The sequence below is a fragment of the Protopterus annectens genome, chromosome 1.part2, assembly GCF_019279795.1.
Source record: "Protopterus annectens isolate FY-2018-M chromosome 1.part2, PAN1.0, whole genome shotgun sequence".
Classification (NCBI taxonomy): domain Eukaryota; kingdom Metazoa; phylum Chordata; order Ceratodontiformes; family Protopteridae; genus Protopterus; species Protopterus annectens.
Genome location: NC_056727.1, coordinates 553,620,696 through 553,634,165, shown reverse-complemented (window position 1 = coordinate 553,634,165; position 13,470 = coordinate 553,620,696). Strand labels below are relative to the sequence as shown.

At 42.8% G+C, this 13,470-nt stretch overlaps 1 protein-coding gene across 2 annotated transcripts in view; it reads left to right on the top strand.

Annotated features, from left to right (window-relative positions):
- GINS1 (GINS complex subunit 1) overlaps nt 1–13,470 on the top strand; it is a 498,875-nt gene that overhangs the window by 248,994 nt on the left and 236,411 nt on the right. For both annotated transcript variants that reach the window (XM_044057650.1, XM_044057644.1), the window contains exon 3: nt 7,820–7,918. In XM_044057650.1, coding sequence (XP_043913585.1) covers nt 7,820–7,918 — 99 coding nt within the window. The remainder of the gene's footprint in view (nt 1–7,819; nt 7,919–13,470) is intronic.

Here is a 13,470-nt window from a genome sequence, read left to right as displayed (position 1 = left end):
AGAAATCAAGGCTAATACCCTCTCAAACAATAATTTTCCTGGGTGCCAACTTGGACACAAACACCCATATGGCCTACCTCATGCCAGAGAAACAGGGGCAACTAACTCAATACTTCAGAAACTAGCAAATTTCACCAGGCTGACTGCAAGGAAAATCCTGCAGGCTCTGGGATTCATGGCATCTTGCATCCTACTAATCCCATGTGCAAAGCTGCATATGAGGAAACTTCATTGGTACCTGAAAAACCTATGGTCTCAACACAGCCACAGTTTGGAAACAATAATACCACTGATTCCATGCCTTCAAAAGGAATTTCTGTGGTGGGCTCAAGCATGCCAAAGAAACACAGGTCTCCCATTCTGCAAACCTCAAGCAAATCAAGTCATCACAACAGACGCCTCGGACTACGCCTGGGGGGCGCACATGACAGATCGGTGCATTCAGGGCAAATGGTCCCAAAAAGAAAAGCACCTACACATCAATCAAAAGGAAATGCTAGCAGTAATAAATGCTGCTATAGCTTTCAAAAACCTTCTGGATCCAGGTCAACTATTGATAAGGACAGACAACACCACAGTAATGTGGTACATAAACAAACAGGGAGGAACCCATTCATACCCCCCTATGCAGGCTGGCCATGTCTCTTTGGAACATGGCTCTGGATTTACAAATCGAACTTCAAGCACAGTACTTGCCAGGCAAGGAAAACACGCTGGCAGACAACCTAAGCAGAAATATGACAGATCCACACGAATGGAAGTTGCATCCTCAAGTTTTTACAGAGATAATTCAAGCATGGGGAAGGCCAGACATCGATCTCTTTGCCTCCCACAAAAATCACCAATTGGCAAAATTCTGCTCAAGGACCTTTCATTCACAGGCCTGGAGAGTGGACGCACTCTCTCTCAGTTGGACAACAATGTCAGTTTATGCCTTTCCACCTCTTCCTCTGCTGCCCAAAATTCTATTTAAAACCAGAGCAGACAGACCAAAGATGATTCTCATTGCTCCAGACTGGCCAAGACAACACTGGTACCCACTCCTGAGGAACCTGACGCATTCCCCACCATGAATCCTACCTCTAATGCCTCTTCTTCTGACTCAGCACAGCTTCAAAATTCTTCACAGTCAGCTGAAAACACTCAATCTGGCCGCATGGAAGATTCCTTAACTTCACAACAGACCCTACTCTCCAAGGAGGTGCAGGATGTCAATTTGGAGGCCAGAAGGCCTTCTACTAGAAAAGCTTACTCCGCAAAATGGAAACGGTTTTGTGCCTGGAATGAGAAAAAGGGCCAGAATCCTGGAATACTGAATTTACCTCAAATATTACAGTATCTAGCTGAGATGCTAAGCAGTGGACTTTCATTTTCCTCCATCAAAATCCATGCCTCAGCCATTTCTGCAGAATACAACACTGATCCTCCTTTATTCTCCCACCCCATCTTAAGACAGTTCCTCAGAGGGGCTAAGAATATAAAACCCCCAAGGAAACAACCAGTACCTGCTTGGGACCTCAATTTCATTCTAGAAAAACTGACCTTGCCTCCTTTTGAGCCATTGAGCCAGCTGCCTCAACAGAACTGCAATATTTGTCCTGGAAAACAGCCTTCCTTCTGGCTATCACCTCAGCTCGCAGGGTATCAGAACTACAAGCCCTCATGGCTGTGCAGCCTTTCATCATTTTCCATCAGGACAGAGTTTCCTTACGAACCAATCTGTCCTTTATGCCAAAGGTGGTATCCAGGGTAGCTTTGAATCAGGCTATCCACTTACCTACCTTTTACCCTAATCCTCAAAACAAAGGGGAGAGACTCCTACATTCCTTGGACATCCACAGACAGCTGCGTTATTATTTGGACAGAACAAAGCCTTTCAGAAAATCAGAGCAACTCTTTGTGTCCTATGCTGCAGGAGCTCAAGGGAAGCCAATTTCCAAACAGACAATCTCAAAATGGATAGTCCACTGCATACGCTTTTGTTACTCTTTTCATGGTAAAACTGTACCTGCAGGCATCAGATCTCACTCCACAAGGGCCACAGCTACCTCTGCAGCTTTCCTCAGAGGGCTTCCTACCAAAGATATTTTGGAAGCAGCCACTTGGAGTTCTGTGCATACCTTCTCCAAGCACTACCACCTACCATTATACTCCAAAACCAGAGCAGGCTTTGCCACTGCAGTCTTGCAGGGCATCCTGGCTCCTCCTAGTTCCACCTAGTGCCTACCACCCCTTTTTTAGCTTTGGGATTCTACCCATCTGTTATGACTGCAACTGTATGCACGATGAACATAGTACAGTTTTGTACCTACCATAAATGTAGATGTTAGAGTGCTAATACAGCTGCAGTCCAGGTTTCCCTCCCTCCTTCCCCTCTTGGGACAGGCCTATTGGCTAACATCTCCTCATACAACCTGATTGGGGTATTCATTTATGGTGTATTTGCTTGCAACTACTGTTTTTTGATTATATTGCATTAAATTATTACATAAATTTATGTATTGCCTTCCTTCTGGGGGCACCTGACATCTGGGGCAAGAAAAACTGAAGAAAATGGCGTCAGCTGGTTCTTTTATACCCCTGTCGCTCTGACGTCAGGGAAAAAGCGACGACAACCAATGCCGGACCTAGACTTTGGAATTCGGCCATCCCGAGGACCCACCTGACGGCAGGAAAACCCATCTGTTATGACTGCAGCTGTATTAGCACTCGAACATCTACATTTATGGTAGGTACAAAACTGTACTTTATAGTTGCCCCTGTCCCCAGTCATGCCTGTCGGTATCGTGTACTAACACTTCCCCACACCATATCTAACCAATCTAATTGGGATGGATATTTTGAGACATTGTACCAATTGACCCATGCAGTCTGATTATCATCCATTACTCAAACAGCATAACACAGTGTGAGAGAGATGTACACACACACACACACACACATATATATATATATATATATATATATATATATATATATATATATATATACATACTTTGGAGGCAAAAAGCTCACACACAGTAAACTCAGAAACTGAAATAATGAACAGTATACCACATATCACACCTCTCCAAAGCCATCACAAGATACACAATCCCTCATATGCCAATGTTATAAAAATGAACTTGCCTAAACCTCAAAGACCTTTAAAACACAACACAGGCACAAAACACACTCAACATTTAAACCTATTTCCTCACAAAGTACAAATAGTCCCAGAGTCATGGATACTGAGCCTGTAATTCCGGTATCAACCCAACCAATCTTTATTTTTGTAGGTGACGCCATTGTAAGACCTACAGACGTGCCTCTTACCAGGCCGAGCAAGGAAAGAGTGACAAGTTAGTTGCTTGTCTGGTGCCAGGATCCATTAGATTATACATGCACTCAAGTCCCAAGTCCTTGAGCAACACGTACCAGTATGACAATGTCATAATTTATGCCAGTGTCAGTGACTTGAGGTGTACCTCCCTGGATTATATGGAGAGAGAGGGAGAGAGACGATGTAGCTCTCAGTGTCTCTCCAAGGCAGGCGTAAGACTATCATTTTGCAGCATTCTGCCTTCTCCGAGGATGATGCTGCAATGTGAGCAAAAAATAATTGTCTTCAATAATAATTGTCAGCTTGAGAGAGATGATTGACAGACCATTCTTATTTGCCAGGGCTGGCCTGCATCTGTCCCTTCTTAGGGTTTTGATTATTGGCAAAGACTTTGCCAACCCCCATAATGCCTTTATTTAGGCAGTGCTAACCTGATAAATCTACTAACATAATGAAACAAGCAAAGGAAAACGTGAAGGTGTTACTGATCAATCCTAGGAGTGTGAACAAGAAACTCCATGCCTTTAAAGCCCTGCTCACCCTTCTAGAAGACATCAGTGTCTGTGTAGCGACTGACACATGGTTTAAAATAGGGGAGAACACCCTGCCTGTGCAGGGCTAATAATGCCTTCCACAAGTTTAGACCAGCTACAACTCAGGTAGGTAAAAAGGTGGAGTTGTGTCAGTCTACATTCAGAAGAGAGACTTGCATCAAGGCTGGTAAAGTAGAATGATGCACTAGAGCTTCGTTCTGTCCAAACAACCATCAGAAAGGTCCCATACCATATATTAGCTAGCTACAGAACTCCCTCTATGATAAAAGAAAAACACACCACCTGTTTGCAGGAACTACAATCAGTATTTAAACCCAGTACCATTTTCCTAGGTGATCTAAACTATCCAACTAGAGACTCAGAAACCTACACCACCACTAGTGCACGAGCACAAACTAGTGCACGAGCACAGAAATTAGTCTTGAATACCAACTAGAGGGAATAACATCTTGGATCTTGTCCTTACTAATATGTGAGCACCTTGCATCATCCCTTGATTGTCTTCATTACTTGTTGAGTATTACCATTAACCAGTCTCCTTTGAAATAAAACTGAAACTAGAGATCCTTTCCACCAAGGTACCTTTACAAATTTGACAAACTACCTACTCCTGAGTGATACATTGGCAAGCTTCAAATCCCACCAAACCCGGTTAACGCCACTGAATACGCAGAAATTTACACCTACACAATACCAACATGTAAATAGATGCAGCTGTACTCCATAGGAACTAGTGCAGGGCAAACCCCAGAAACAACCCCACACAGTGGAACAAGCTTGTAGCAACAAGTTTTACTATAAAAGGAAAACAATTTTGACCAACAGTAAGAAGAGTAATTCCTAGAATGTTAGAGCCTTTCTCACTAAAATAAACAAACAACTCAAGAGCTTAATAAAATCCACCAAAGCCAAGTTTGAGGCTAAAATAGCTACCCAAGCCAAAGACAATCACAAGACATTTTTAGTTATGATCGTAATCTCAAAAGCACAACCTAGCAATGCACTGAGCTGATTGTGAATGATGTTACCTACACTAAGGCTGAAGATGCAGCGAACTTACTAGCTAGTAAATTTAGCTCTAGTTTTACCCCCGTCTCCCCCCTGCTTCTGTCCCTCAAGATATTCCTGAAACTGGTAAACCTCCAGCTATCACATAAGACCAAGTCCTAAAAGTACTGTCAAAAGCTAAAAATACAGCTTTGATGGGTCCTGACAATATCCCTGGATAAATCTTAAATAGCGTGAAGCATGAGTTAGCCACACCCCTGACTATATTGTTCAGTCTCACCCTCTATACAGTTTTTCACCAAGCGAATGGAGAACAGCTACAGTCATTCCTTTGCAAAAGGGAGGACCTTCCTCAAATCCAGGCAATTACAGACCCATACTAATGACCAGCCTCGTATGCAAAGCCATGGAAAGACGTATCATGGAATTAATCACTCAAGACATAGGGAATCTCCATATACTGGACCTGTATCAGTTTGGATTCATCAAGGGCAAGTCATGCTTACTCAACTTAGTGGATTTTTTTGAAACGGTCACAAAAGCAATGGATGAAGGTAAAATGGTACACACCACATATCTCAACCTCGCCAAAGCTTTTGACACAATTCCCCACTCAGGCATAGTAGAAAAGCTAAATAAACTGAGAATAATCCTCAATGCCACCCATTGGATTACCAACGGTCTCACAGGTAGAATGCATATAATCAAAATAGGATAGTTATCTCCACAAGGAGACCAATCACCAGTGGATTCCCACAGGGTTCTGTGCTGGGACCTCTCCTGTTTGGTATCTACTCTTCTGAAGTAAAAACTAATACCAAGGGGCTCTGGCTGTCTAAGTTTGCAGGTAACTGCAAGGTAGGAACAGTCACTGAATCCCCAAATGACTTGGCCATCCTGCAGAAAAGTTTGTCTCAAATAAATATATAACTAATGTCAAAATCATGGTCTGGAGCTAAATGCCAAAAATAATGCATTATTGTATCCTTTAGAAGGTCATCTACCCCAGGAACTAGCACATTGATAATATGCCCTAAAAGTTGACCTCTGTGTTTGGGATTTTGGAACTTATGTGGGCAGTGACCCTAACATTTGACAAACTTGTGTTATAAGAAATTCCTTCTATATTGCACAGCTTATAAACAAAGGGTTTGTATCTAGATCTAGGGGTGTCATTGTCCTCTTTTACTCGGTCCTCATTACACCAGTCATTGAATATAATGCCCCCCTTTGGCATGTATCTGAGTAGACACATGCAACACTGGGAATGCCCATGGAGATAACCTTACTAAAAGGAAATGAGGCCTAAATGACATGTCCTATATGGACTGACTCGAAGCCCTGTCACACTATACTCTGTATTGTACAAATTGCTAAGAGACGACCTGTGTCTGGTATACAAGGCATCCTCTGACCCATTACTGATCGATTGACTGCATAACAGCATGTCAAATAACAGAAGAAATACTCAATGCAGGGATCTAAACCTCTTCTGCAACATCACCAGAATGGTTTGGAGAGAGAGTTGTATTTTGCAGAGGATACCACTGCTGTGGAACATGCTTCCCATCCATATAAAACAAAGTTTATCCCTGTCTTTTTTTTTTCCAAGCACAATTTAGATTTGTGGATGGGGAATGCAATATTTACTCCAGGACTGCCCCCTGCACTACCAGTGGACAGATATAGCTCATAAATGCTTTTTCTGTAGGTGTATTTTTCTTTCTGTGCACATTATATGTCCAGCCCCACTTACTTTGTACTCTTGACTGCATCTTTATCCTGTCTTCATGAAATGATCTATGGTATGATTCCAGTTATTCTCATTAGGGGTAATGTATAATTATCGATCATGGGATGGGTAAGTCCAATCTATAACCAAATGGGATAGGTTATTCTGAGTACAAAAAAGGGAAATTGGCCAGTCTTAAACTGGACCTCATGGGCAGTTTGCCTAGTACTTCACTATGAACCTGTAATTGAATTAGTATATACTCCCTCATTTGTACTTGTTGCCCTAAGGATTGCAATTATAATGTTCAAATGTTCTGTAGGTACCTCTATTGGATCCCATCTGCATATTATGGAGATAAAAATCAAGTTGGCATTTCGGTTTTGTAGATGGGTTTACAGAACTTGCTGTTTAATGAATGAATTTGTGTCTGGACAGTGGCCCAGAGGTTAGCATTCTTGCTTGGTTCTTTAGTCCGGTTATTGGATGGGCTGCCTTTTGTGTGCAGTCTGCATGTCCTGTGTCCAGGTGGTATTTTAGTTGGGACTACCAGTTTACTCCTACACCTAGTAACATGCCTAGGGTAAATTGGTGATCGTTCATGTTGTCCATAGCCATGTTGTGTATGTATATGTATATATTTATTCATCCCATGGTAAACTGGTGTCTTATCCAATTAGTTTCTATCACTTGCATCCATTCTTGCCATGATGGGCTTTTCTACCTCTTGACTCCTTAGTGATTCTCAACTGGTTTAAGTAGGTAATTAAAGAGTTGTTTAATTGTAAGGTCCTTCATATAACAGGACTGGAGGAAGAGTGCCTAGAATTGAGAGATTCTGTTATTAGCTGTTGCTGTGGCTGTATGAAATTGACTGTGCAAAATATACTTACAACCAAGTTATGCATATGTTGGTTGCAGTGTTTTACAGGAATGTCCAAATGTTTTAAAATGAAAGAAAAAAATGAAAAAAGGAAGCTGGAGTAGTTGGAAAATGCAGTGCTTTTAAGTATGACATGCTTAATATTGCTTCCATACAGTTTTCCCTTTACAAGTGCAAATGTTCGTTCATTTTCAGTTTGTGTTATATTTTGTATCTGGAATTGTGTGAGAGGTGCTTTTGTAAATAATGTCAGCTTAAAATCTGACTCCAGCCAATGTTTCTCGCCTGTAACATTTTATTTTCAAAACTACACTATTTAGACATGAAGCAAAGTCTGATGGAAGAAGCGATTTGATTCCAACTATTACATTCCGTCACTGTTGCCTCCTGAGAAATCGACGCTGTATTGTCTCCTACCTGTAAGTGTAATTTTCATCTTGTCTGTGTCTTAACTGTTGTATTTCATGATTTGTATACTGACTCCCTAATAGACTGTCATCTGTATCTTTGCCTTGTTATAATATCAGGTATTTAATTTGTTTGTATTGTTATAATTGCTGGTAGATCTATTTCTCTTTTGCACATTGTATGTCCAGCCCCACTTATTGTGTTTATCCCAGTACTCTTGACTGCATCTTTATACTGTCATGTCAACTTTCATAAAATTTTGCTTGCACACTGTACACATCTGGCATTTTCCAGGCAAGTTTCTTCCCTCATATATGCAAAATGGCAGCAGGTTTCCTGTACGTAACCAGGTAAACTGCGCTATGGGCAAAAGTGCTTTCCTTTTCTCTTTTAATACACATATGATTACAATTTTTTTGATTGAATTTTTATCTGACATTCATTGTATCACATATTTTCCAAGGTTGCTATAGTGGGTGCTGTTTTCTTGGTTCATGATTCATATGCCTGTTGTCACACATGCATGCATTTGCGCACGCACACACACACACACACACACACACACACACACACACACACACACACACACACACACACACACACACACCCCTTGACTTTAGCTCTCTAATTTTTTTTTGTTTTTATTTCTTTTTAGTTTTTAGTTTCACTCCTTTTGGAAGGATCGTGTTGACACTTGGGTGCCAAGTAGCCTTTAATGAAGGGAGTTTTGTGACACTGTCTGGAGATGGGCTAGGAGTTAATTACTAGTTCTGTACTTCTGTTTATTTGGACTTTGTTTTATTAGTACTCTTTCTATTTCTTATTTTATTTTGGATTGAAAAAAGTGACTTTGGTTAAATCAGCCTAGTTCTGATTTGTAGGCTAGGCTTATTACCAGGTATGAGGTTGTTAAGCCTCAGGTTATGAGGTTGTGCTCAGGTTGTGAGGCCGGGGTGATCTCTGCCTAACATATAAAGCTATGTCAAACCCAGAGCTGATGGACATGCTACACCTAAAGAAATCCCAATCCCTCCGAGCTACACGCTCTAGGGACCTAAACCTTGTCACCACAATAAACAGGACATGCTGGAGGAATAGATTCCTGTCGCAGAGACTTCCCATACTCTGGAACTGGCTACCCATCTATGTCAAGAAAAGATGTTCATCGTGTTTCACTGTTGCAGTCATGACTGTAGGGTTCTCCCCTGCTGGCAGGCAGTCCTCGGTCGGCCAGAATCCCAAAGTCTGGGTCCAGCATCAGCTGCTCAGCTATGCTCCCTGACGTCAGAGCGCCAGGAGTACAAAGCTGACAGCCGATGCCATGTTCTCCAGTCTTTCTTGCCGTGCGGTGATAGCAGTTCGCAAGTGCCGGTCGGCTGACTCCTGACAATTTTTTCTAAACGTACTTCAGTCCGAAGACTTTCTTCTCCTACTCAAAGCTAAGTACCCCGTTGGGGAAACTTTTTTCTTGCTCCAGTCCGATGTCAGAAAAAGTTAATAATTGTATTTCATGTGGGAAGCAAATACCTCATAAGGATTTTCATTCTTACTGTATTCCTTGCTTAGGCCCTGACCACGACATAGCTAGTTGTCGGTTTTATGCTAGATTTAATCAACGTACGATTAAACGAAGGTACAATTTTGCATTTCATTACTTCGGTAGGTGTTTTAATTACAAAATGTTGTCGGACACGCTTCCGGCTACCGGAGTTCACAAACGACGCAAGGATAAAGACGGGCCTCCGAGGTCCAAATCAGACTATATTGTACAAGCAGAGCCAGCTTCAGGTTCGGCCGTCGTCAGTGAGGCGCTTTTGCAGCCCCTGTCGTCGGCCATTTCGGAACCGATGGCCGAAACGGACTCCCACGAGGAGCCAACTAGGCCTTTGAATATTTCTGTTGCAGGACCTTCGGACAATGCTCCTTCGGATGGGTCCGGAGCCGCTGTGCAGGTACCGGCTTCCGAAGGGGTTTTCAGGCCTACTCAGCTTTTAATAAAGGCAAAGACTCCTTCCAAATCAAAGACTACAGCCCAGGCCTCTTCTGATCCGGGACCCAAGTCTCAGAAACAGTTACTTAAGATGGCGGAGGACTTGCTTACTATGATTAGGGGTTCACATCCCCCTCCAGATAAAAGGTCAAGGCAGGAATTGTATTATGACTCCTCTGATCAGGCTTCTGTTTCTTCAGTTTCTTCTTCTGACCAGGATTATTCTTTCCCTCCTTATGAGGATTCTGATGCTGAGGAATCCATTTTTTCAGCTTCTCCCCCTGAGGATTTTTCTTTTGGGGAAACTTTACATGAAATGAGGGAACATTTTCACTGGGAAGGACAGGAGTACTCTGAATCTAAGAAAAGACTTGGGGATTTTCTTCTTCTTCCCCAACATAGACCCCTGGCTATCCCTCCTATTTTGGATATTGTGGATGATGCTTTTTCGGAGGCTAACTTAACTCCTGACTCTTTTCCTCCAGCTCCTGTTAAGCCAGACCGATATTATAGGGTTCCTGATTCCCTCCAGTTTTTATACAAGAATCCTACTGCTGATCCTGAAACCATTTCTCAGGGCCCTAAGGGGGTTAAGGCCGCTACTGCTAAACCCCCATTCCCACTGAGAAGGATTCCAGATCTTTAGAAAGATGGGGCAAAAAAGTGTACACTTCTGCAACTTTATCTATTAGGGCTTTAAACTGTCAATTTCATATGCTGAAATACCAGCAATTTCTTCTGTCTGTTTTGAAACAAAAGCTAACTTCCATTTCCGCTTGTGCAGATAAGGAATTACATGACTTAATGCATGCCACTGAACAAGTTGGGAAGCATGGTTTACACTGTGGATTTGATGCCTTTGAGGCTTCTTGTAGGGCTGCTGCCTCTGGCACAATCATTAGAAGGCATGCTTGGTTAAAGGAACAAAACTTGCCAGATCAAGTAAAAGCTAAGTTATTGGATGCTCCTGTTCAGCATAATGTTTTGTTTGGATCTAAGGCTGAAGAGGTGATAAAGAAGATGGAGGACAAGGCAAAATCCATGCAAACGGTTAAGGATTTCTTACAAGTACAGCCACCCAGATTTAGTAGGAATTGGCCTACAAAAAATTGGTCCTTTCCCAATTCAGACAGGCCTCAGAGGGGTAGATACAGACGCTCCCGAGGAAGGCCCCAAACGCAAGCCTCTTATAGACCAAGACAGTGGACTGCTTCCACCCCTAGGGGAGAAGAGGACAGGTCGCAAGCTCATAGAAAACAGGCTCAATGACTCCCTCTATTGGGCTGCAGGAACTTATTGCCTGGAAGTCCCTCTCGGAGGAAAACTTTCTCTTTTTCACCTAAATTGGACTCGTATAACCCAAGACAAGTGGGTTCTGGATGTGGTTTCAAGAGGTTACATATTCCATTTTCATACCCTACCAAGACCAAGCAGATGGCCAGATCTACCAAAACATCAATGGTTAGAGGCCTTAAACCAGGTGGAAGCCGTCTTGGCTATGAAAGCCATAGAACTGGTTCCACTTTCAGAAATGGGACAAGGTTTTTACTCAAGGCTCTTTCTAGTCCCCAGAAAGCAAAATTCATGGAGACCCATTCTGGATCGGTCAGTCTTGAACACTTTTCTCGAGATACCAAAATTCAAGATGCTTACTCTACAGCAGCTACTTCCAATGCTGACCAAAAATGCACAGATGGTAACTTTGGATTTAAAGGAGAATTATTTACACATTCCCATCAGGCAGGAGTGCAGAAAATACCTCAGGTTCAAGGCCGGAACGAGGCACTGTCAATTCTCTGCGCTGCCCTTTGGATTGTCTACTGCGCCCAGGGTCTTCACCAAATGCCTGGCTCCAGTAGTAGCTTATTGCAGACTCAAGGGAATTTAAATCTACCCTTATCTGGACGACTGTCTTATTAAGGCAGACAGCAAGGATGTCTTACTCCAGCATCTAGAATTTGTTCAGAAACTTCTCAAGTTCCTGGGATTCACTGTAAACATAAAAAAGTCAAATTTGACACCCTCACAACAGATAATTTTTCTGGGTGCTCTTCTAAACACAACAGCCCAGATGGCATTTCTGACATACGAAAAACAATTACAGCTGGCTTCAACTTTCAAAACCTTGGCATCATTAACTCAGCTATCTGCAAGGAAATTCCTGCAGGCTTTGGGTTACATGGCCTCCTGCGTCCTTCTAGTACCATATGCAAGACTACATATGAGGAAAATACAGTGATACCCAAAAGGTGTATGGTCTCAGCATTGCCACAGTTTAGACATACAGATCACCATCCTGCCTTGTCTTCAAAGGGAATTCCTTTGGTGGTCCAAGGCATGTACTCTAAACAAAGGGAAACTCTTCAGTCTGCCTCCAGCCAGTCAGATACTAACCACGGACGCCTCAGTTTATGCATGGGGAGCCCATTTGCAGGGCAACTGTCTGCAGGGCCTTTGGACAAAGGATCAGAAGCACCTGCATATCAATTTAAAGGAAATGTTAGCCGTTCAGAACGCTCTGTTGGCCTTCAGGAATCTTCTACAACCAGGACAACTACTGATACGGACAGACAACACCACAGTTATGTGGTACATAAACAAGCAAGGGGGATCACATTCTTATCCCCTCTGCAGACTAGCCATGAATCTATGGAACACAGCTCTAGCTTGCAAACTGGACCTTCAAGCTCAGTTTCTACCAGGGAAGCAAAACTTCCTTGCAGACAGTCTGAGCAGAAACCTGTCGGACCCACACGAATGGATGCTGGACACCGAAATATTCAAGATGATTACAGCAGTCTGGGGATGTCCTCACATAGACCTCTTTGCATCCCACCTCAATCATCAACTACAGATTATTTGCACCAGGACAATTCCACGAACTAGCTTGGAAAGTGGATGCACTATCATTCAGTTGGAGAAACCTCTCTGGGTATGCCTTCCCGCCTCTACCTCTTCTTCCACGGGTGTTATTAACGATCAAACAGGACAAGCCCAATGTGATAATTTTGCTGGCCCCAAATTGGCCTCGACAGTTTTGGTACCAAACACTGAAAAACCTTTCTCTGGAGCCCCCTTGGGTTTTACCACAGACTTCGAACCTTCTGTCCCAACACCAGGGTCAGGTTCTGCACTCCCATGTCAAAACTCTCAGCCTGGCGGCCTGGTTAATCCAGGGTCTATGATTCCTTCTCTCCTACCCAAGCAGGTTATGGATGTCATTTTAGAAGCCAGACGTCCTAGCACTAGAAAATCTTATGCAGGAAAATGGAAAAGATTTTGCACCTGGATGCAGGCTCAGGATTTGGATCCTCTTCTTCCTAACATTCCTCTGATTTTACTTTACGTGACAGACCTCTTACATAAGGGTCTCTCTTTTTCTTCCATAAAGATACATGCCTCTGCTATTTCTGCTCATTATAATACAGACCCTCCAATCTTTTCCCACCAGCTCATGAGACAGTTTCTCAGAGGAGCTAAGAACTTAAGGCCCCCTAGATCTCCACCCATTCCTGCCTGGGATCTCAAATATGTTTTGGAAAAACTCACCTTACCTCCTTTTGAGCCTGCTGC